At 41.9% G+C, this 25,530-nt stretch overlaps 1 protein-coding gene across 4 annotated transcripts in view; it reads left to right on the top strand.

Moving 5' to 3' along the window:
- SLC25A22 (solute carrier family 25 member 22) overlaps positions 1-25,530 on the top strand; it is a gene marked incomplete at its 5' end in the record, with an annotated part of 66,106 nt that overhangs the window by 32,029 nt on the left and 8,547 nt on the right. For 2 of the 4 annotated variants that reach the window (XM_083513101.1, XM_083513102.1), the window contains 4 exons: positions 4,428-4,544; positions 10,888-11,013; positions 12,009-12,064; positions 17,652-17,742. In XM_083513101.1, coding sequence (XP_083369227.1) covers positions 4,525-4,544; positions 10,888-11,013; positions 12,009-12,064; positions 17,652-17,742 — 293 coding nt within the window. Of the gene's footprint in view, positions 1-4,427; positions 4,545-7,374; positions 7,476-10,822; positions 11,014-12,008; positions 12,065-17,651; positions 17,743-25,530 lie in introns of those variants that run through there. The other 2 variants (XM_083513103.1, XM_083513100.1) reach the window with 2 other exon arrangements.

A 25,530-nucleotide genomic window follows, 5' to 3' on the forward strand; every position in this document is an offset into this window, starting at 1 on the left:
TCCTGGTCAGGGAGATGGCACTCTTATGGACAATAGCAACACCCCTGCCTTGACTGTCCCAGTCTAGCCTGGTGCAGTACTGAAAACCCAGGTGGGCATAGCTAGGTAAGATATGGCCCACTCAGCTTTTTTGCCCAAGTCTCTGTAATGCCTGCTGGATCTGCCCATTCATCCACAATCAAGTCCTTGATGAGCATGGTTTTCTTATGGGCAGATCTGGCATTCTGCAACAGCACCACTAGACTGGAGGGCTCAGTCAATATGCTACCAGTGATTTGCAGAGATATGTGAGAGTTGAAACAAATAATGCAGACCAAACACCTAAGCCTGTTTATTTTTCATCATTTAAATGAAAGCTGATCTTCTTGGTCTGTCAAAATTACATCTTCTTCTTCTTTTTTGGAATATATTTGATTCTCTGCAGTTACTTGACACACTTATAAATGTAAACAAGAATCAAACCCCCTTCTGGAACTGATGTGTACAATTCCCTTGCAGAATGCAAATGTATCTGTACAACTCATTCCAAAGTTGCTGATAATGAAGAGCCTCTGGTGGGGAGGATGGTAGCTGACCTGCTTGCCATGCCAACAACTGACAACTTCTCTACCTTCGGGGCATGTCAGTCATTTGAAGTGGAATGTCTCTGAGAGCAAATGAGATGTGGTGAATTGCTAGACAGAAGCTGGTTCCCAGCTGATGTCAGACAAGCAAAACACTTAAGAAAGGGTGAATGCAGTTCAGCTTCAGACTTGGAAACGGCTAGTTTTTAATTCATGCTTTCCCACTTCTCCAGTGGGGTGGAATGTTTACAGCATCAACTATTATTTCTACTGGGCCATAAAAGAACATGTTTTACCTAGAGGCAATACATAAATCAGGGCTCATCCAGACTTGTCCTATATTTAGAAAGCACAGGTCCAAGCGTTTTCCCCCTTGCTCTGCCACTTTCCCCAGGAAAGCCAGCTCTTCAGTGATAAATCAGGCAAATGTTAGTTCAGAGAAAACCCAATTGACATTTGGTCTGATTCAGTGGTAAATAATGAGTTTCCCTAGGGGGAAAGCGGCAGGGCAGGGACAAGTCTGGATGAGCCCCCACTATCAAAGGAGGCTAGTCCATTAGGGCAAATGAGACACTGCCTCACCAATCTCAATCTGCCCTCAGCCAGCCTCTGCTTGCCTGTTGTCTTAGTTAAAACCAGTTTGGGGTGGGTAGCTTTAACTGTCCTCTTCCTCCTCCTCCTCCATCTCAGTGTTGCCCTTATACTCCTTTGTAGGGAGGAAGAGGATAGGGACAAACTAGAATGAGTTGGCTCTGACTCCTGTTGTTTTTTTCCATGCCTAGCAGTCCCAAAAGGGAAGCAGTCACCACTGGTTACTATTGCTGTTCTGTATCTGGGTGAAACACAGTAATGCTGTGAATGGGGTGTTTAGAAATGGGTACATTTATGCTACTGTTTCTTCTGACGCATGGACAAGTTTGTGGGTTAAGAGCTCAATTGCATTGCAGTTAGTTGGCTATCCAGCTAACAGCCCCCCACCTTCCCCTAGCGCCCAATCACTTGCATTAGGAATCCAGGCTAGCATGCAGGGTTCTGCTTAGAAGAACCTAGCACATGTTAGCCCACTGCCAAACATATCTTCCAGAGTCTTTTCAGCAATAAAAACTACGTATATGGAGACAATTGCCTTATTTATTTGCTTTAGTAACTCTTCAGCTATTCAGCAGAATGTTTTCAAATCTGTATTCTTCCATCTTAACCTGTTCTGTACTGCTGTCCTTATGCTACCAGATTGAAGTTTCAGGAGCTAATTTATCACAGATTGCGTCACTTCTCTCATCACTTGAAGACATTGTTTTAGGACACTGATGAATGTGTGAACTGTCTGTACTGAAAAGCAGGGTTTTTTTTCCCCAGCTGGGGAAACTGGGTTGTCCTTAAAGTGGGAGAAGTGGGAGTTCCTGCACCTGTTTTTCTAGAAAAGAAGCACTGCTGAAAAGTGTCGCAGTGTGATGGCAGAGGCGGGGGAAACAAAAGCTCTGCATTTTCTTGATTTGTAATACAGTAACTGTTTCACACATACAGTACATGCCATATCTGAATAGTGAAGAAATAGAGTACACACAATTATGTGTGTGTGAATTTGCACTAGCACTTACCTAATCCAGTTGGAACAATATCACTGTTGCATATTGTGTGCATAGATCAAAATTTTCAAACTCTGCAGAGAACAAATATATCTTCCTTTTTCCGAAATGCGTTATGTAATTTTTGATGAGAAAATATGTGTAGAGATTATTGCAAAAAACATGCATTGAGTATCTAAAACTGCAGGGTTATTTTTAATTTTATCTTGCCCTATGAGTAAAGCAATGATATATCATACAGTACTGGCAAACAGTATAAAACAACAGTAATGTTTATGAAACCAAATACAAAATGCACCACAAGTTTGTGGATCAAATTAATACACCAGTGTGCCTGAAAACCCTGAGTGAGTTTTAAGCCGGTAATAATAATAATAATTTTTTATTATTTATACCCCACCCACCCTGCTGGGTTTCCCCAGACACTCTGGGTGGCTCCCTGAGCCCGGCTTCGGCTGGGGAGGGCGGGATATAAATAAAATTTATTATTATTTTATTATTAACAGAATAAAACATCAAACATTAAAAACTTCCCTAAGCAGGGCTGCCTTCAGATGTCTTCTAAAAGTCAGATAGTTGTTTATTTCCTTGACATCTGATGGGAGGGCATTCCACAGGGCGGGCGCCACTATGGAGAATGCCCTCTGCCTTTCCCCCTGTAACTTCACATCTCCCAGTGAGAGAACTGCCACAAGGCCCTCAGAGCTGGACGTCAGTGTCCAGGCAGAACAATGGGGGTGGAGACGCTCCTTCAGATATACTGGGCCGAGGCCGTTTAGGGCTTTAAAGGTCAGCACCAACACTTCGAATTGTGCTTGGAAACGTACTGGGAGCCAGTGTAGGTCTTTCAGGACCGGTGTTATAGGGTCTCGACGGTTCCTAAATCTAAGGCTGTCACTTTAGGATATGCCCAGTCACTTTAGGATACAGCATTTACCTTTTTCAATTTTTCTGTTTTGCATGTGGGGCTTATTGTTGCTTCTTTTTGTAACTCTGCAGAGTTGCGTTTAGTATGAGGTTCATTAGGAAAAAAACTCCACCCTGCATGGTTTCCCCCCTTTTTCTTCATACTTACTGTTTCATTCTACCCCACACGTCTCTTCAATAAGAGTTTTATGCAGAAGGCACTTCTTCTTTTTAAAAACTCTGCAAGTCCCCCCCCTGCTCTTCTGATCCCATTCTAGCAGCACAGCAGTTTATCACCTTTCGGCAGGCGCCTCGCCTGGGTACCACGAGATGAGTGGGTGTGATTTCACAGTCTTGCTTCAGTTAGCAGCAGAAAATAGCTTGGAAATATACTGCTCTTAAAACACACACGATTAAATGTGAATATGAATAACTTACGAATGAAATGATGTTCTCTATGTAGGTTTGGTAAACATTTTGAGAATCAAGATAAGGCTGTTTCTGCATGACTTGAGCCAAACAACCAGTACAAATGGAAGGAACTTCCATATGGATCTGGTATAGATTGCAAAGTAATATAAGGATCAAGAGGCGTGATTTGCAGTGTGTCTGCAGTGTTAAAACAATGCTGTGTAATGGTTTACTCAAAATATTATTGGGGTTAGTTCAACAAGTTGGCATGCCTACTTGACCAATTTTTCAACAATCTGACAACTTCATAAAGTTAACCTGATTTAAAGGAAATCTAATCCGGGGCGGACTTGTGTGAATGTGAGAGGTATGGTCCATTCATGAGAGCATGTAGAGGGGGAAGAGACATCACTGCAAATTTCCACTTGCCAGAGTGTCAAGAAGTAAAAATGATGTAAAGCAGGGGTAGGCAACCTAAGGCCCAATTGCTTTCTCAATCCAGCCCACGGATGGTCTGGGAATCAGCGTGTTTTTACATAAGTAGAATGTGTGCTTTTATTTAAAATGCATCTCTGGGTTATTTGTGGGGCATAGGAATTCATTCATTCTTTTCCTTCAAAATAGAGTCTGGAAACCAGGGATGCCCTTTCTTAGGCAGATCATGTGGTTTTCCTGGGATGTTTGAATCGTGGCATCTTCCTTTGTAGGTCATAGACCCTGGAAGACTGCTCTTTACTGTTTTAAAATTTGGATGTGGAAGAGAAAATATTTTATACTCTTCTTTGGGTTTTTAGATTATGCCTCTCTGTTTTTTGGTCCTTTTCTAAAAATGAGGATGCCTAATCTACTTTGCATGATTCTCCTGACGATGACAGAGATTGTAAGTGCTCTTATTGATTATAGAAAGCTTATAGAGATGATGAGAAACTATAATCCTGGTATTATTTCTGTCTCTTTCTAGATAACCATTTGCTCAGAAATAGGTGACTGAACGCCAAAGAATTTGAAAGACTTCTGGAAGAACAAATCTAGTTTCCACAAGATCAAATCTGTATTAAATGGCTGATAAACAGATCAGGTAAAAGCATTTCTTTCCTTCTTCTCTCAACTGTTGTCTCTACTTCTGGTTCCTTTTGTCCTTCCACATTTGCTTTTCTTCATTCATAAGGTCCACAACACATCCCAAAGTACTCTCTTCTTTCTCTACCCCTTTGCCTCTGCTCCTTTCTTCATTATTGCCCCTGATGGTCTTGTGGTTGGAACAGAAGAGGAGGAACAGCACATGGAGCAGATCCAAACATTCAGGCTGCAATGCTGTGCCCACTTAGCTGAGAGTATACCCTGTATTCCATGGGACAGGAATAATTTTGAAACAAGGACCTACATGCTTGAAATCATATCTGCATAGGTGATTCATAAGCTTTAGACATCCTGCATGTTTGGGAGACAGGCCCAGTTGTTAGATTTTGAGGTGGGTAGATGCACTTTTGTACTGGGATGCAAAGAGTTGGGTTGTTGTTTCTGTCTGCACCAGGTCTTTTCTGTTCCCCTTCTTTTGGCAGCCACTTGCACTCTACAGAAAGCTAGTTATCGGGACACTCCATGCGGCAGCATACAATGTAATGTGAGTGGATTCAGCCAGGGGAAATTAGTAAACAATCAAACTCGCACTCATAATGCACAGTGGAATTACTTTCCACTAGTATATGGACCTGTTTGTCCTTAGAACTAGATCCTTGTTAATTTAATGGGACAAGTTAATCATAACTTGATTTAACTCCCATTGAAATCAGTGGGAGCGAAGTTCAACTTAAGTCACTCTGGAACTAACCCTATAATTCTGACGTTTAAAATAGAAGTAAGTTAAATAAGTTTTGTATGATGCTGGCAATATTAATTTATTTTAGAGGCACAAGAATGCAGCTTTGAAATACCAATAATAAAAAATTGGGGCATGCAAACATCTTTTAATGAATGTACATATTTATCTGGGGAATAGAAAGTTTAGAGAAGTTAAAACAGGCCATATGCAGCCTCCAGCCAGATTTTATCCAACACTTCAGGTCCCCTCCCAACTATCAGCAGGGAGGGAAAAGGACTTTGATGTTGTGCAAAGTTGTGCAATTTCAACTCTTTGTGAGAAGATCAAATCAGGGAGCAAAATGTCTCATCAGAATTCTGCTTCTTACAAATATAGTATGCATGCAATTTAAGGCTGCAAAGTTTGAGACTATAAAGTAAGACTGTGCAGTGATCTTATTATAATTCTTCTGCTGGGGTTACCAAGCTCTTTTTGCCTTTTGCACAGTCAGGACAGGCAAATGATGTTGCAGAGTTGTTGTTTTTTTGCTGCAAACGTTGCGGGGTGGGGGGGGAAGTTTGAGGAAAATGGAAGGTGAAAAGTCAAGTGGGGTTACTAAGAAATATATTGCCTGTTTCATGGAAAATAGCTTTGTGATCTTGCCTATCTATTACTGGAAGGCGATCCATGACAGCTTTCCATTGGGTGAATATTTATCAACCCTGGGTTAAAGCAATGGGTGATGTTGCAGAAATTATTTTAAACTAAGGCATAATATCTGATAGTTTTTCTAGGGGTTAAAATTAGTGCTATAGAAAAGATTAATATGTGTTATGTGCTAGGGAGAGTCTTACCCCACCAATAGTCTGACTGAAGCATTTTGCACCAGCTGGAGCCTCCAGACCAGGCCCAAGGGTAGCCCCATGTACGGCACATTGCAGTAATCAAGTCTAGAGGTTACCAGTGCCTGAATCTTCTGTTGCCAGACCATCCCTGTCCAATAATGGTCACAGAGAGTGTAAAAGCCATAGCTGGTAAAAGGTTTTCCTTTCAACTGAGGCTACCCTCCAGCAACAAATTTGGGTCCAGGAACAAGTTAATAATTCCTAATATGCTATACAAGCAATAAGTTATCTCCTCTTTGGTAGCCAACATACAAAATTCTGGGTACTACTACTACTACTACTAATAATAATTGAATTTATATACAACCCTATACCAGGGGGTATAAGAGCAGTTCACAGAATAAAATCAAGATATAAAGCCACAAAATACATAATAAAAACACAATAGCCCCTCCCCAAAAAAACACATTTTAAAAGGGCATAGGATCTAAATCAGATCAACCAAAGGCCTAGTTAAAAAGGAATGTCTTTGCCTGACGCCTAAAGATGTATAATGAAGGTGCCATGTGAACTTCCTTGGGGAGGGCATTCCACAGACAGGGAACCACTGCAGAGAAGGCCTTTTCTCATGTTGCTACCCTCTGGACCTCTCAAGGAGGAGGCACACGAAGGAGGGCCTCAGAAGATGATCTCAAGGTCTGGGGAGGTTCATATGGAAAGAGGCGGTCCTTGAGGTATTGTGGTCCTGAGTCGTTTAAGGTACCAAATATCAAACTAAAAACTTGGTCCTCAGCATATCTCTATTATTTATGTCACCATTGTTGTCTTAATAAACCAAAGTATTTTATATTTTGTGGGTTTACATTTGACCAGCAGGCAATGAACTACAAGATGTTAGGGCATGAACCAGAGGTGGGGAACCTCTGGCTCACTGGCCAAGCTTGGCCTGACAGGCGCTCCAAGTTGGCATGTGAGGTCATTCCCCGTAAACCACAGCTGCCTGTCACTCACTGGGTGATGTTAGCTGATGGGTTTAGTCCTGCTGGATGCTTGTTCCCTTTGGGGAAGCAGGCTGGGGAAGCAGACTACTCGCCCCGAACCTCGTGGTTCAGCTTTGTCAGGTGGGTTACTCTACCCACTGGGGGATGGGAGATGATGATGAATCTGGCCCACTAGGATGAAAAGGTTGCCAACCCCTGGCATGCGCTGTAATTATGTAGCTAATTTGTTGTTTTGTACTGTCGCAGCAATCTGTGACTTTAGAATGGAATCAAGCAAGTGTTCTTGCAGTGTCTGTTTAACAGACACCAGAGCTGTTTAACAGACACAGAACATATCACAGCAAATGGCACGTAATGCTCAGGTGAGTTGTCAAGGCCCGACTTTGATACTTCTGCTTAATGGCTGGCTCTTCCGTATCAACCATTTTGGGTGTGCTGCTAGACCTTTCCTGAAAAGCGAGTCTCCCTCTGAGAATCTGAGCAGCTTTTCTACTTGCTGTTGGCCTTTGAGAAAATGCCTTCTGATTTTTTGGCTCTGCTTACGTCCAGCCATTGTCTATTTCACGAGTGATTTTCCAATTTCATTGTTACCTAAGAGCAGCTTTTGTAGAGAGAGCCTTAGCTAGACAATGAGTGTTGTCTTCTGACAAAGAGTTGGGGATTTTGTTATTTTAATGGTTTCAGGGAAAAGAGATCCTCTTACTGGCACATCTTATAATTGAGACAGCAGGTTTTAATGTGTGTGTTTTTTTAAAAATACAGGATAGGACAACACAGAGAACTACTAGCTGTGTGACAACAAACTCCCTTGGTTGCCCTGTGGGGTTACTTTTTTTGAGTGAAAGACAAGGGAAGCACAGCCCTTTTGATTCTCTGACCTGGACTCTTTAAAGGCTTCTGGTGCCATCACAAATGGTGTCCTTCTTGATATCGGTTGTCTAGGGTAGGTTTGAGAGGCACTGCCCAGCAGTGGTTCTACTCATTTTTGGATAGCCATTTCCGGAAAGTAGTGCTGGGATAATACTCTTCACCCCTTAGTGCTTTGTGAGTCCACAGGGTTTCCATGCTGTTTAACATCTACATGAAGCTGCTGGGAGAGGTTATCCTGAGATTTGGTCTGATTTGTCACCCATAAGGAGATGGCACCCAGCTTTCTCTCTCACTTTCGTTGGACTTAGCTGAGGTTGTCACAACCCTGAACCAGTATTTGGGAGTGATTATGGGCTGGGTGAGGATGAATAAACTGAGACTCAGTTCAAACAAGAATGCTGATAGTGGTTCATTCACCCAGGTGATTATTTTCAGCCTATTTTACATGGGATTGCATTCCCTATAAAGGACCACAGTTTGCAATCTGGGGTGCTTATTGATCCAGCACTTTCATTTGAAGCTATGTTCCTCAAAGCGCTGTTATCAGCTTCAGCTAATTCACCAGCTGCAACCTTGTTTGGGCAAAGGTAGTGTGGCTACAATTACCCATGTTCTGGTAACCTTCCATTTTAGACTATTGCAATGCATTGTATGTAGGCCACCTAATAAAAGTCTGCAAATGCAGTTGTTCCAGAATAGGGCACAATACTAATAGCTGGTTCTGGGCAGTTTGACTATATTAACTGTGTCCGTCCAGTTCTAGACCCAATTTAAAGGTCTGATTTTGATCCATAGAGCCTAAACCATTTGGGACCAGACTGAAAAAATGTCCTCTGCCATATGCATGTGGTGGAACTTTAAGACCCTCTTCAAAGACTTGATTCAGGTGACCCTGCCCAATGAAGTAAGGCAGATAACCAATTGGGGGGGGCACTCACTTATGCACTAGCCTTCCAATGAAAGCTAGTCTTGCACCATCTTTGTCAGGTATCCCCAAACTCGGCCCTTCAGATGTTTAGGGAGTACAGTTCCCACCATCCCTGACCACTGGTCCTGTTAGCTAGGGATGATGGGAGTTGTAGTCCCAAAACATCTGGAGGGCCGAGTTTGGGGATGCCTGCTCTTTGTGGTCTTTTTGGTGCCAGACAAAGACTTTTCTGTTCATCCATGTGTTCTATGCATCTTCTGTAGTCTGGCCCTTTCAGATTTTCTCGTGTTTCTGATTTTGAGTGTATAGTGGGCTTTGTTTTCATGGTTTATTTTGTATGTAGGTAAGTGTCTGGATTTATATTAGTCCAGCTGCCTGGCTGTACTCAACTGATAATATTTAGGCTGCATAACGCGCACCAGAGAGTGTGGGTTGGAGAGTGAGAATACTGGTTTAGACCTGTTTGCTGTAAGAGATTCTTTGTCAACTTGCAGAATTGTGCTGCAGAATACAATGGAATTGTCATTATAAACTTTACGCTGGGATGTTTTTCATAATCTGCTGAATTTCCAAGGTGGTCCAGTGTTAATTTACTATAGTTTCAGATTTAGAGGAAGGGAAGGCTCCATGATTTTAATTGTTTATAAATCATGAAATACAAACTCGGAATAATCAGCTCTGGATAACTATTTTTTTTAAGGCTATTCTGTCTCTCTTGCTGAGACCATCCTCTGCATGACCAGCTGTCCCATTCCTGGCCTATTCGAAAGCCCTCAGAGTTCTTTTGTCAGTTGACCAAAGTGGAGGTCACTTCTCACTCCCCCCCCCCCACCTTTCTGATAAACGTTCTGATATAAGCTCAGTGCCAGGCATTATAGGCCCTAATATATGACTGGGCACAAATATATAAAGTTTTTTTGGGGGGGGGTTCTTTTAAACTTAACTTCATTTGAGAGGTGGGTTTCCTGCTCTTAGTCTTCATTATTCTGAAATCAGCAAATGCAAGTGAGTTCTATAATACTGCTTTTGTGCGACTGGTGAGTCATTACTACTGCTACTACTACTACTATTTTCCCCCTTTTTTCTGCAACTGTTGCAATCATAAAAGAATTATGTGAATCTCAGGCTTTCCATGAAAAAAAATTCTGATGTCCTGTGACCATGAGATTATGTAGATTTTTCTATGGCAATTGTAAACATGCTTGCTTAACAGCAGCACCCATTTATCTTGTATCTGAATAGGCACATTCCAAATGAGGAACTCTAGTCTGGTGTGGAAAAACCAGCTAAGAGTCCTGTGATTCCTTAAGTACCATAACCTTTCATGAAGAGGAGTCTCCATAACTGACCTATCTGATGAATGGGACTCTAATCCACGAAAGCTTACACCACAACAAATCTGTTGGTCCCTGAGATGCAATGAGATTTTTCTGAGGTGCTAGTACCCACGGGACTGCCTCTCCTGGTATGCCCCGCAGAGGGCCTTAAGGTCCACAAATGACAACACTTTGGAGGTCCCAAGTCGCAAGGTTGGTCTCAACTAGGGCCAAGGCCTTTTCAGTACTGGCCCCGACTTGTCACAAGACACTAGGGCCCTGCGGGACTTGACATCTTTCCGCAGGGACTACAAAACAGAGCTGTTCTGCCTGGCCTTTGGTTTGGACTCAGTCTGACCCTTATGTTTCCCTCCCCTTATGGTTTTGATCTATGGGCTACTTTTAAAATGAGGCTGCATTTTAAATTGTATTTTAACCTGTATTTTAAATTGGTCCCCCCCCCCATTATGTTTTTATTTTAATTTTACTGGTGTTAGCCGCCCTGAGCCCTGGTCTGACCAGGGAGGGCAGGGTATAAATAAAATTTATTATTATTATTTATTATTATTATTGTTAATGTATATTGATTGAACATATGGCTGCTATAGTTATTTCACCTTTTGATGTCTTCTTGTGCCTCTCTATTACTTTTCCTCACAGTTTACCTGCCAAGCTGATCAATGGAGGGATAGCTGGGCTAATTGGGGTCACCTGTGTATTTCCTATTGACCTGGCAAAAACTCGCCTACAGAATCAGCAGAATGGCCAGAGAATGTACACAAGCATGTAAGTACTTGAGTTACGAAGTGAAAGAAATTGTGTAGTAGTTATTCATTAATCATTTCGTTTTTGAAAAATCAATTTGCATAGTACAGTTGCTTTGCAGTACTGTGCTTATTTTTTCTTATTTGAAGAAGAGTTTTACATTTGGGTCTTTCAATTTCAGTAGTTGTTTAGAAGAGGGAATTTCTTTCTCCTATACTACTATCAAATGTGCAACAGTCCTTCTCCTGCACCCACCCTGTCATCTCTTATTATAGAACATAATATATATATATTTTAAGTTTCAATTTTAAAAATTGAAATGATTCATGATTAACTTCTTGGTTATCATTTGTACAGGGTATTAACTTTAAAAACTGAGCCATAAAAAATCCAATATAAGCCCCTACATACTCAATATTCCTAATGGATTACAGCTGCAATCCTATATGCACTTACCTTTGAGTAAGTACCATTGAACTCAGCAGACGCTTCTGAGTGGACAAGAATAGCATTGCACTCCATGCCCCCCGTTCATCTGTAGGCTTTAGCATGGGGACAAGCAAAAAGTGTTAGGTACATGATTCCAAAGAAATCTGTAGATCAGGAAAGCAGTTTTGCTACTGGCATTGCCTTTTAATTAGCTAAGGATAACTCCTGGGGGTTGTTCTGATATGTCTTATGAAAGGCAGTGCATCCTTCAGAGAGAGGTGATGTTGCTTTTTGCTGTACCTGGTCTTGTATCGGTTTTTACAGAGACTTCCATTTTTCCACCAGCATAAAACTGGGAAAAAATGTTCCATCTCTTTTCTGCCTTTCTAGTGAAGCCTGCTGAGGTGTATGAATTGCCTGCTCTTCTTACCTGCAGCCAGATGACTAACACAGGACAAAGAGCAGCTAGCTGAGCAATGTGACCAGACTTAAAACACTATTTGTAATGACTTATGTTGTATCAAGGGACTGAAACTATGTTTAAAACCCCAATCAGTGACTTTTCTTGTCCTCCATCTTTTCAATAGGTCTGACTGCCTTATCAAGACAATCCGTTCCGAAGGGTATTTTGGCATGTACAGAGGTCAGTGTTAAGCTGCATTATTATGAATGATTTATCACAGTAGGAAGCCTTGTTGGAGAAGGAGGAAAAGATGCTATTCCTGGATTTGGGTTGCCAACATTTAGTCCTGGCGTTCTGTGCCTTTAGGATCTGCATGGTAATTTGAAAATCAACAGGCAAAGCTTTTCTCAGGCCTAGAGCGCTAATTTGTGTGTAGGTTTGCCTGTGGGGTGAGATATGGTGAATAAGAAGAGCAGAGTTCCTGCACCACCAAGGTGGCCTTGGCTATGAGATATGCCCACATCATTTAGCAAAGTGCTTTCTTGTTTCCTTTTGTTTCTATCCTTCTTACTTTATGCAGATTTATTTGACATCAGCACACTGATTCAGTTGATTAATCAGTTAAAACAACTGAATCAACTAATGTAATTGGAGCAATGCAGTGGGGGACAATTCCATTGGAAAGAAATATGAAGCAGAAATGGACAGAAAAATGCAGAAGAACTGGAGGATGCCACTTGATACCATCTTTTTCAGGATTCTTTTTCTGGAGATTTTTATCTTTAGCAAAATCTAGCTTAGCTCAGCTTCACTGCAAAGAGGGTAGAATTTTAGACACTGACTTGTGCTTACAGATGGTATTTTTTTACTTGAGTTGAAGAATTTTTGCACACACTAATTTTGCATGCAATGTTTTGTGGCGTTTACCAGTTTGCAATGAATATGGCTTCTTCCCTCACTCTTTTTTACTGCTGGAGTGTGTTGTTCTTCCAGACCACACCGTTAAGAGTTTGGGTTAGGCCCTGAATAAAAAACACTTTTGTATCCAGTGCCAAATTCAACCAAATACTGGATGGAAAAAAGGCAGTATCATCAGATGCAAATACTTCCCCAACAGGAGACTGCTTGAAAATAAACTTTATAGTGGGAAAGTATTTTGGTTTGTGTTTACTTTGGTGCATTCAAATTCTTGACTTCAGAATGGCTTTATAGGACAGTCTGGCTTGGAATTTCTTTCCGTGGAAAAGGTTACTGCTACTTTTACTTATTAATTGGATTCTGACTAAGAGTGTGGAAGGGATTATTTTTATCAGGGTGGAAACCACACACTGCAGTTTTTTAAGTGCCCAGGCTCCTGTACAATGGGATCAGCAATTGTAGCAGTGGGTTCCAGAGGCAAATTGTTGGTTGCTACAGTTGCTGCTTTTTTCCTAGGTGGTCTCCCATGACTTTAGTGGCTGTGTGAGAAGCTGAAACCCAGCCGGTAGAGCTCTTCCCACCACTGTATCTGCACACTGAGGAAAAACTTCATCTGTGCTGAATTTTTGCTAATCATGCAGCTGTTTAAAAGCAGAAAGGCTCTCTTAGATAATAAAAAGTAGTCGGTGCTTGCAGAGGGGAGGAAGCGTGTAACAAATTAGCCAATTTACCTTTCAGTTAATCTTACATGTCTTATCTATCTTGGCTTGCATATTTCTGTGTGTGGTCAGAGATCAAAGACACATAGTTGGAGTTCAAACAGCTGTAAACCTTGGAAGTTTTTCATGTGATTAGGAGGGTGCAGTCACAACTGGAATCTCATTCATTTTCTTGTAGTATAGAATTGCAAGAGCGTGCAGATATTTATCTGTTTATAAGACGCATTCATGCAGTAAACCATGGTTGTATCACCTTGGCAGTACAGTTTACTATTGGCAGTTTACCTTTAATTAGTTGATTACGCAAGTGCAAGTTGAATGACCTTTGAAGTTTGTTTCTCCCAGTTGAATAGGATCTTACCAGATCTTGGTCAGGTTTCCCAGAAAAGGGGACTGGCTTTGGGCAATGGGGATGCCGTGACTGACGGTTGAGGGCAAAGTGTTATTGCTGCCAAGTTACAGGTGGGTGGTGGGCAGACAGACAGACAGGTGTGTGGAGTGGAAGCTGCATTAGGATTGGCTGGTTGAGCAGTTGAGTGGAGAACAGTCCCTAGACAGGGAAGCAAATGGCTGTGTTTTGTGTCAGCTCTGACAAATTCATTGTAACAAGCAAGGAGTTGAGATTTTACTTAGTGCCAAGCTCATTGTTCATCATGTGCCCTCTCTGGACACGTGGGAAAATACAGATGTACAAAACAGATAACTTTACTTTGAGTCAGGAAAGGGTGGGATTCCTTTGCAGCTCCTTAAATATCTCAGTACAGTTTCTGGATGGCAGCTCCTATTCTAGTGAGCCCTTGGACACTAAGGGCATGAAGCTTCCCTCCAGTTTGCTCTGCATCGGTTTCCTTTTGCGTTGTGAGTGCGCCAGGGCCAAACCTTTGCTAAACGGTCTCTGTAGCACAGAACTGGAGCAGTGCAGACCACCCAAGGCAGGCAGCCTTCTTACTAAGAATACCCTCAACGTCATCCCCAGGCTCCCACTGTAACAGGCAGACTATTCCTAGCTGCTGGATGGAACATAATGAGGCTTTATTTAACTTCAATACATAGTATATTTATACATTTTGTGGCTGTTCTATAACCTCTCCGATTGTGTCCTCCAGCAGCACGCAGTAGTACATTGATGCAGATCCCACTTGCGTCAAACATCAGCTCTGCTGAAGTTTATTTTCTCTTTAGCCTGATAAATGCAGATAGGTGCAAAAATATTCATAACCCTCAGATTCATTGACCACAATTGTGTGGATTAGGACATTGCCTATACACAACTGCATATATTTTTGGTAATATATTCTGATAACAAAAGTAGAAGCTTTGTTGCATTTGCAAATGTATGGCAGGGAATTAGATGACTGATGCAGAAGGGAAGAAAAACGACACATTCTATCTGGTTTCTTTCTAATATTTAATGCTTCCATATGGCTGACTTTTTTTTTAAATGGTTCACTTGTACAAGCACATTGATGATTAGCAAAAATTTCCCAGTGTTGATTCATTACCAATTAAAGCAACAAATTAAACAGTACTACTTTGCATGAGAAGGATGTATATAGAACAAGATTTTATAATAAAATATATTTTATGAGAAATGCTGAGGATTTTGTTAAATGGAAAGGAATACATGAAGCATTTTAATAGAGCAACAAATCAACCAGGTAGTTGTTCTTGATGTGTAGTCAATCTATCAAAGGTTTATGGGGCCCTTAGTAAAACCTTGTAAAATGCTGGCTTTATGGTGACTGTCTGCTCTGCCTCCCAGTCATTTGCTGGCGTCTGAAGCCTGGCAGCCTTATTTATGAGCAATTCTACATTTCAGCCCTAGTAAATTAGGCAACGTCTAGCATCAACACCCCTGGCCTGTATGCCGAGGACTGCATTTTGGAGACTAAAGAATACTGGGAGTCAGCGGAGGTGTGCTTGTCTTTCTCCAGTGATTTGCAGCCACACTGGGTTACTGAGGACAAGGATTATTATAGCTCCCCCCTTCCCCCATCAAGCAGCTTTGCTGAAAACATTAAAGATTTAGAAGAAAATCACAGATTGACCTTTTATCTGGAAATACATTTTTCCTGACTTTAATTCATTTGAGATACAAAAATATTGACCCAGAAGCTGTTTCATTAGTATTAGTATATAGTGCACCAAGTTTTTGTATGCTGAAAGGAGTTCAAGTGGGAGAGTGACTAGAGCAAGATGAGCGCGCAACCCCAGAGTCAGTCACGACTGGACCTAATGGTCAGGGGTCCCTTTACCTTTAGCAAGAAAGAATATGCCAGTCTTTGATAGCCGTTACCTAGATGATAGGAATCAGTGCCAGCTCTACGCTCAACCACTCTCCTTGAATGAGCTCCTACTTCTCCTGCTAATACCCATTCCCATGACCTTTCCCTTTGGGGCCCAGCCTGCCCAGCTGGCTAGAGGGGAGAGGCAAAGGAAGATGAGGCGGATGTTTCTCCTCCTTGCTCCCACTAGCTTAGAGGGCCAGGTGAACAAGTGACAACAGCAAAGAAGAGAAGAAACAGGGCTCCAGTGGGTGGCAGTGGTTCCCTGTTGGGTGAGGGCTTCAGCAGCTGTTCTGACTCCTGACCCCAGGGATGCCTTGAGCACCATATCTAGTTTGGCCCTGAATCTCAAGTGTAAGCCACCTTTAGAGGAAGAGATTGTTCAGGAGATGGCTCTTGCCCTAATCAACTGCAGATGGCCCTTCATCATGCCAAGTACTCTGTGAATTCTGCATAGTTGGGGAACAAGCAAACCAAAGGTCATCCTTCTCATGGGGGAAATGCAGCGGCTGAAACTGGATTCCCTTTCCTAAGTGACCTCAGTGGCACGGGTCACTCTTGTGTCACTAATGCTGCTTTCCTTTGTTATCCAGAGCAGCACACAGTTTGTAATGCCTTCAGAGGGATTTGCTGTTTGTTGCTGCCGATAATAGAGTACACACATTCACCATGTGAACGTCACGTGCTGTTTACATACCAGAGGACAGAGTTGGGTGTGTGCCTACTCTGTTGAAACAGGAGAAAGGTGCTTTGGTATGGTATGCTGAAAACTAGCTGCCAACCCCTGATGCTGACCCTGATAGGGATGCATAGATTGAACACACTTTTTGAACTGAGGCAAGTTTTAGTTCTGAACAACGGGAGCTTGAGGCCACAGTTAGGTCAGTGTATGCTGTTAATTAAGTAGAGATGCTTATGCAGAGTTCCTACAGGAAATACTTCTCTCTCTCTTTTGTGGTGCAAAATAAATACTTAGCAAAGTGCTTTGCATACATGAACTCAGCAATTTTTACAACAATTCTATAAAGTAGATGAGTACCTTAATTTCCGTTGGATGTACATGTCTGTGAAGCAGACAGTGGCTTGTCTAAGGCTACCCAGTGAACAGATGGTTGAGGTGAGAATTTAACCAGGGTTTCCATCTCCTAACTCTTCCTTTCCCCCCAGAATTGAGGTATGCTCCATTAATGTGCATGACCTTTGGGTCAGGGCATAGTATGTTAAAGGGAGCAATGCCTTTTAACACTTTTTGACAGATGTAACCTGTTTGGTTGGCAGAGGAAAGAGAGGCATGCCTCTGGAAGAGAAAAATTCACCGACTCCTCCTAAGCCTTGAGCTATTGAAGGAGGGCTTTTTTCAGGGTGGGCTGTGTCCCTCCAGAAGTTGTTGGGCTCTTAGCTCCCATGAGCCCCAGCCAACATGGACAATAGGCAGGGATTATTGGAGATGTAGACCAGCAACATCTGGAGGGCCACAGGTTCTGATCTAGATGATGCAGGGCAAGTAGCAGTTTGTGCATAAGTAACTGAAGCAGCATCTGATTTCTGGCAGTGGACTGGCTGGCTCTGCCCCACTAGAGGAAAAACCCTCCTCCCTGACCCATCTGAATCCGTGGTCCCAGTTAGTACTGAATGAATCCTATGCCACAGTGTGGCAGGGGAGGCAATTGGTTTGGATGGAAATGGGTACCACCACTGGCTTCCAACATAGCATACATTTTGTTTCTGGTGTGGCTCCTAGAATTGGTCTGCATTTCTAGCTTCTGTTGATTCTACAGTGCCTTATCTCCCCCAGCTCAGTTTTCTGGGTGAGGTTGATGGTCACCAAGAAAACACTTTTTTTTTTTTAGCTTTTCAGTCTTCCCTAATGCTCTTAATGTTCTGTTTTCCATATTTCTTGCCCAGGGGCTGCAGTGAATCTGACACTAGTGACTCCAGAAAAAGCCATCAAACTAGCTGCCAATGATTTCTTCCGGCATCATCTGGCCAAAGATGGGTGAGTGTGATAGAGGGCACTGTGTATAATGTTTTCTAGGAGGGGTGGCATGACTGGGATATTTTGATGGCACCCCATTGCTTCCAGTGTGGATGCACTGAGGCAGCTGTCCACAGTACTTGGTATTGTTGCCATTGAGTCAAGTGCAGTATTCAGCTGCTTGACTGCGCCTGCTTTGAAAACAATGGGATACCACTGACACATTTAATTTATACCACAGACAAGTGTTTCTCTTTCTTTTGGTGGATGCACTAGTTTTTGGTTGGAGATGACTTGTCCCTATTTTGTGGAGACCAGTGCTCAAGACAATATTATTCCCTTTCACTTACTAATTTATTAAAGTAATATATTGACATTCATCTGAAGATCTCAGGGCAGTTCACAACATAAAAATACAAAATAAAAACATAAAATGCATAATAAAAACAAAGCAAAGCAATAGCCCCTCCTTCCTACAAACACATTTAAAAAGACAAAGAATGTTAATCAGCCCAAGGCCTGGTTGAAGAGGAACATTTTTGCCAGGGGCCTAAAGATGTATGATGAAGGTACCAGGTGAGCCTCCCTGGGGAGAGCATTCCGCAAAAGAGGAGCCATTGCAGAGAACGACTGCTGGTCACATGGGGGGTCTCCTTTGAGAACAAGGTTGGCATCTGAGTAGACTGGTTTGTTCAGTAATGATTAATGTATTGTAGCTCATTACAGAGAGATCATTTTGGGGTTCAAATGTTAAGCTTATTAGAAATAATTGCAAAGGAGATTACGCAATATTCAATATCTAGTTTGCCCAAGGCCAATTGTGGAGCTATTCATGGACTAGGAAAGACGCAATTGCATTTCTAGGTTGATTGTCACACACTCTCCTGGCAATTTCCTTGGACTGTTTGCAGGACACTGTGCATACCATGAAGTCCTCCTACCAGAGATGACAACCCCAGTAACTGCTGCCTTTTATATGTCCAAAGGGACAGTGACCATACTTTTCTGTCTGCAGCATTTGGTGGGACCTGAGATATTTTTTTGCAGAGGCAAAAAGTTACCTACCCTCTCCCTGCATGCCATGATGCTGATCGGAAACACCACAGCTATAAATTTTCAAGCACATTTAATTTACACATTTAAAGCATCATCGTCACATTTGGCCGTTAGCTGAAACTAATAAAGGTATTACCTCACTATTACTTTTGGATGATCAAAAAGAAGCATTGAGTAGTAGAGGTGTATCTGAATTTCACAGAACCTTTATACAACAGAGTAGATGTGTCATTCTGCACACTTAATCAAGATGATGCACGGGAATTGAAAGTGAGAGGCTGCTGACTGAAAGGACTCCTTTGCATCTTAGCCAAGGTTACTTTGCCACCAAATGTGGGAAAATATCCAAAAACAAAGGCAGTATCTGTGATTATTCATGTGTTAATGCTTAGAGGTCCTTTGTTTCTGCTGCAAATTCTAGCTGCTGAAGAATTGCAAGTTTGGCACTAACAGACAGAAGTGAAACTGCTTTATTCATTCATTCATTCATTCATTCATTCATTCATTCATTCTTTACCAATATATTATTTGAGGAATGGCCTTGTTCAAAATGATACAAGAGGTGTATCCTCTGGAAACTGCCTTTGGGAATCTCATTGAAATTGTTTCAATGACCTTCAGAATTCCTAAGGACGTTTCACCAAGGCAAGGCACTTAAAATTCACTTTAAACTTGGATTTATGCAAAATTCAGGGCCTGGGAAATAGATTACAAACGCCATTTCTTAAAAGCTGGATTGTGGCCATGGGTGGAATGCAAATCTCATTTCAACGGGAGGAGTATTAACCCATCTCTTTAGGCTGTCCCCCCCTTCACTCGAAACAGGCTCCACTTCGCCTGCTTGCCTACCAGCAGGAGAAAGGATTTGAATGCCTTCTTTCTTGGATGGGGAAGCAGTTAGTGAGAAAATGGTCAAAGGCGGAAAGGGGTTAAGAATACAGAGAAGAAAACCTTTCCCTTGTAGACAGCAATGTGGGGCAGAAGATTACCCAGTGCCTTATTTTTCTGTGGAAAATGCTCTGTTCCATAAGTTCATTAGTAATGATGAATGAATGCCGGTTGCAAATACAATACAGTGGTACCTCGGGTTACAGACGCTTCAGGTTACAGACACTTCAGGTTACAGACTCTGCTAACCCAGAAATAGTACCTCGGGTTAAGAACTTTGCTTCAGGATGAGAACAGAAATTGTGCTCTGGTGGCGCGGCAGCAGCAGGAGGCCCCATTAGCTAAAGTGGTACCTCAGGTTAAGAACAGTTTCAGGTTAAGAACGGACCTCCGGAACGAATTAAGTTCGTAACCAGAGGTACCACTGTATTAGGTAAGCATGGGAGTTTAGCTTCATTAACTAAATACAAGTAAAGCAAACAAGCTAAATTAGGTCACTCTCTAGGGCACCAGAACAATTTCCAAAGCAAACTGAACATTTGTCAATGCAAATTAATATAGGAAAAAATTCTATTATTTTTTTTAAAATAATTTTTATTAAGTTTCATATTACCAAATTAAACACATCAAACCAATTAATCCAAATTATAACAATACATATCATGTAATCCAATTGTATTCCAAATTATAAATTTTTGTGGGGGGTACCCATGCTTCTTGATCGGCAGGCGTCCAATCCTCGAATATTTGTACTGCTTTCATTTTAAGAATGATATTTCCAGTCCCCTCTTCTCAATCCTTGTCATTACTCATTTTCCTTTTCATTCACCTCTGAGTTGCTCCGCAAGTGGGTTGAAAAAAACAGTCTTATTTGTGTTTCTGTGTGGGCTTTGTGCTGCTCTCTCGCAAATCACTCTCATCCAATAGTCCAGGCATTTCCGCTCGAGCAAGCAATCGTCATTTTGTCGTTCCGATGAAATACAGTCTAAAAGCTCGCTCTTTAACTTTCCCGACCTGTTGCATTGTAAATTACTCTTTTTCCAGGAGGGCTGCCCCTTCCAGATCGCAATCTCCTCGAAAATAATAAATCTTCGGCTCTCCCTCCCCAAGACCAAACCTCCTGCAACACAGGTCTCGTATCAAATCTCCATTCTTACTGCGTCACAGAGAGAGCCCTTCTTCTTTCCAAATCCTTCACAGAGTAAAACCTTTAAGTTCATATTATTCCCACACAATTCATTTTTAGTCCCATTTGCAATTAGTTGCTGTAACGGATCTTCTAAGAGGGAGGGTTATTAGTTAATCACATAGAGCAAAAAAATAAAAAGTCATTCCCCCCCCCCTTTCAGTTCCGTTGCATTCCATTCCACATACCATGTCTGTAGTACTTTGATGTAATCTTCCGTCTTAGTCTTCTTCATTTCAGTGGTAAAATTGTTAGCAGATAAGAACCTCCTGCCTCTCTTGAAGCATGTGCGTTATCTTTCACCAATTTTTTTCCTTTTAAGTAACGCAACTAGTTTCGCACCTGGAAGTAGCTTCGGAGGAGTTCCGAGGCCCGCCGAGGGTTGTGCACCCAGTGCCTCACCCCCTCCTTCTTCCGAACTCGGGGGTGATTTATGGCAACAACAGGTGAAAGCTGCATCTGTCCCCCCTGGAGAGATGAAGGGAGACTGATTTACTCCCCATAATCAGCCTCTAATTACCTCGTGCGGGCTGGATAGATGTTAATATCCGCCATCTTCCAAGGCGCCCCTAGCGCCCCCCCCCCCAATATAGGAAAAAAATCTGGTTCAAAATTTTCTAGAAGACCATCTGCAGCTGCATTTCAGTTTTTTGTTTTTTTTAAAAATCGGTTTCACATTTCCCAACATATTTTAGCCTTTTGGTATACTAAGGTACAGTATGCTAAACACTCTGACCATTACTATGTGCGATCCTTGAGAGCTTGCATCAAAAGGTAGTTAATCCTAAAAACACAGGTGGTTATCTTTTTTTTGTTTTGTTTATAAAAATAGTAGTCTCTTGGGTAGTGCAATATAATAAAGGTAGAAATGCTTTCTGTTTATTGAACCTATCAAACACAGATACCCTCAAGCTATTTCAAGGCACTCTCTGAAACAATAAAGGCTAAATATATATTACTTTTTCAAGCCTAGAAATACCACTACGCTTTGGAATGAGAAGCTGCTTGGATGCAGTCCACAGGCAGCATCACCTCTATGACTGCTGTGTTTGGTCTTGTTTTCATTTCTCAGTTCAGCCCAAAAGTTATAAAAAATTCAGTTTGTAACAATGCTAGCCCAAATTTCAAGTGGTGGGAGTAGAAAGTTGTAGTTTTTCCCTGATCCACCCCAGAAAGAACAATTTACTCTATGTTAGAGAACGTGGCTAAGCCCTAAGAAGGTCCACACAGAGTTTCAGTTCTCATTCTAATGTGTGTTTCTAACCCACATTTGAAGTTCTGTAGCTGTGTTGATTATGAAGACCACTATTTGATAGTTTTCAGATGGTATCATTAACACTCTGCATAGTTATTAGCCTAATAGTTTTATAACTCCTTCTCAAACATTGTTTCTGTATGTAGTCTTAATTATTAATTTCCTGGCCCACAAGCACTTGTGTACCACAGCCTATGTATTTACAGTAAAAATGACCACTGAAGACAGTCTCCAAGGTCAAATTGCTTGTAGGATGAATGTAACATATTTTCCCGTGTGTAACACGCCCTCGTGTATAAGACGCCCCCTATTTTGGGGGGCTCAAAATTCAGAAAATGGGGGGGGGAAAACATTGCTCAGAGTTGTTGAGCATTTGGGGGGGGGGAGATTGCTGGAAATCACTCACCCGCCTGACATATGCTGCCACTTGCATGCACCGCTAAAGCTGCCTATCGTCTGTCCCCTCGCCGGCAGAAGCCGCCAGTTGCCCGCCCATTTACCACAGCGACACCCAATCAACACCAGCCCTTGCCGCAGCCACCAGTGACACGCCAAATAGCCGCTGACAATCTCCAGCTCCCGGCAGCAACCAATCTCACGTCCCCCCTATGCACTATCTGTGTATAAGACGACCACCAAAATTTAACATAGTTTTTAAATAAAAAAACCTCAGCTTATACATGGAAAAGTACAGTAAGTTCCTTTCTTGGCAGACATTATTAGCATGTTGTGGACGTCCAGTTCTGTGGAACCGGTTTTACTTGGTAAAAACATCTGGCTACAGGGACTGCTTTGCAGCATCCTAGATATGTTTGCATAAGGATAAAAATGGTAGCACTGCATATTCACCATGTGCTATATATGTACACAGAGATAGGAAATGCATTAGCACTCAGCCTGTTAATGCTGTTGCAGCTTTTGTAAAGAGACTGCAGAGGCAGCAAAAGTCCACTGCTGTTGTGGCTTGAAATTTAATGTTTTCATTAAGCATTGCAGCTCACAAGTCCAAAAGTAGAAGCAGTTGAATTTCATGGACAGTAGAGCGGTGATGTTAAGCAAGTGTCTCCAAGACTTTGAAAATGACCATCATGAATGAAGCAAGCAAGTTATATTATTCCCAGGCTGTATTGCATTACATAGCTATGACTTCTACACACTGTCAGTAAAGAACATCATCACTCTAAGGAATCCTGACTTGTCTCATGAATTTCATGTTGGCTACTGTGTCTCAACGTTTCTAATTAAAAAGCATTGCTTTCCAAAATCACTTTCAAGCATTTGAAAATATTGCTGCATTTCGGTACCATATCATCACTCAGGTTTACTCCTTCCTGTGGTATCACATAACTTTGCTTTTTTATCTTGACCTTCACTTTGTTTGTTGTTCTAGAGTGGGGCTGGAAAGCTGCTGATTTTAGCTCTTTCTCTGCCTAGCTGCTAAGCATTATTGCATTAGTTGTTTCTTTGTGGACGTAATCAAAATCGGCAGGGAAGCCGATATCTTTAAACCACCTCACTTTCTGCTTTGTGTTCTATTTTGCTTGGAGAACAGAAATACGCAACAGAAATTGCCTAAATTTTAAAACCATCCAATTTGGAGGCCATCACTGCCTCTTGTGGAAATGACTTCCATAATTTAATTATGCATTGTGTGAATAAGTATTTTCCTTTATCTGTCTTGAAAAAATTAATATTCTGCTTCATTGGGTGTCCATGAGTTCTAGTGTTATGTGTGTGAGAGAAACTTTTCTTCATCCACTTTCTTCATACCATAAATAAATTATTTAAGTGTCTATCATCTTGCCTCTTACTCAGCTTTCCCCTAAACTAAAGAGTTCCAAATACTATTACCTTTCCTCATAGGGGAGCCCCTTGATAATTTGGGCTGCCCTTTTCTGCATGTCCAGAAGTATACACAGCATTCCAAATGCGATAGTACCATAGATTTGAATCACAGCTTTATGAAACCAGCTGTTTTATTTTCACTTCCTTTCCTAATGATCCCTAGCATGGCATTTGCCTTTTTCATGGCTGTGGCTTTCTAAGTCAACATCTTCATGAAACCTATTCATTAGGACACCAAGGTCTCATTCCTGGTCTGTCACCACCAGTTCAGACCCCATAAACATTTATGTAAAATTAAGATTTTTTTTTTAACCCAACATGCATCGCTTTACACTTGTATACATTGAAATGCTTTGCCATATTACTGCCCATTAGCTCAGTCTGTTTGGAGTTTTTCACAATCTTGTCTTGTTTTAATGATCCTGAATAATTTAGTATTGGCCACCTTACTTCACTGTATTTACTGATCTTGATTATATACTCTTGCTTGAAATGGAAACTGTCACCTTGCTGAATCAGACTAAGATCCACCTAGTCTTAGTATTCTCTTGCAAATATCCCAGCAACCAGCAGGTGCTTTGCGTTCTGCTAGAAATAAGCCAGTTGTCCCCTAGTAGACTATGCACTATCTTCTACTCACTGTGACAGAAATTAAGTTTGTGTCTCTTGTTTTAGAGACCTTCAAAAAAGTGACTGCAGCATATACCCTATATATACTGGGAATTTTTCTCAAAGGGTTGCCACCAACTTTCCCCCCTACACTTCAAGTTCTAAAGCAGTAACTCCCTGTAGATATCCACATTTTCTCCTAAATTTGTGAGGTGGCTAAGAGCTTTGAGGGGCAGAGAAAGAATACAGTGGACGCTCGGGTTGTGAACGTGACCCATGCGGGAAGCACGTCCGCAACCCGCAGTGTTCGCAACCTGCAGCGCCACGTCTGCTCACACACGGGTTGCAATTCGGCGCTTCTGTGCATGCGCAAAGCGCGATTTAGTGCTTCTGCGCATGCACGAGTGCCAAAACCCAGAAGTAACCCATTCCGGTACTTCCGGGTTCAGCATGGTGCACAACCTGAAAACACGCAACCTGAAGCGTCTGTAACCCGAGGTATGACTTTATAGAAAATGGAGGCCCTCCCTACCAGATTCCACTTCCACATGCATGTAGCTAGTCAACTGCAATAATGAATTGTTTGGGGGAAATGTCAACAGCTCTTTAATTTCCCTTCACGCCAATGTGATTTGATATGGAAAAATTCCTTCCTATGTTCTCAAAGGATAAATCTATATTTAGTGATTTAATAATCTTCACTGCGGCCTTCCACCTATAATCCCCTCAGATGAGAGGAGGGTGAATCCAAACAGCAGCCATGCAGTCCGAGAAATTAACTGCCTGTAGTTCCCTGAAGCAATTCTGTTATATCTTTAGGGAAGTCAACAAAGTACTTGAGGAAGCTTTCAGCAGTGGCAGTTCCCTTAGGCAAGGGGGGTGAACTTTATGCTACCTGACTTTTTCCACAGGGTTGAAGTTGTTGACGGTTCACAGATGCTAAGCTTCAAAGCTGTTGTGCTTGGATTGG

This window comes from Podarcis liolepis (assembly GCF_965112155.1).
Source record: "Podarcis liolepis genome assembly, chromosome: 1".
NCBI lineage: Eukaryota > Metazoa > Chordata > Lepidosauria > Squamata > Lacertidae > Podarcis > Podarcis liolepis.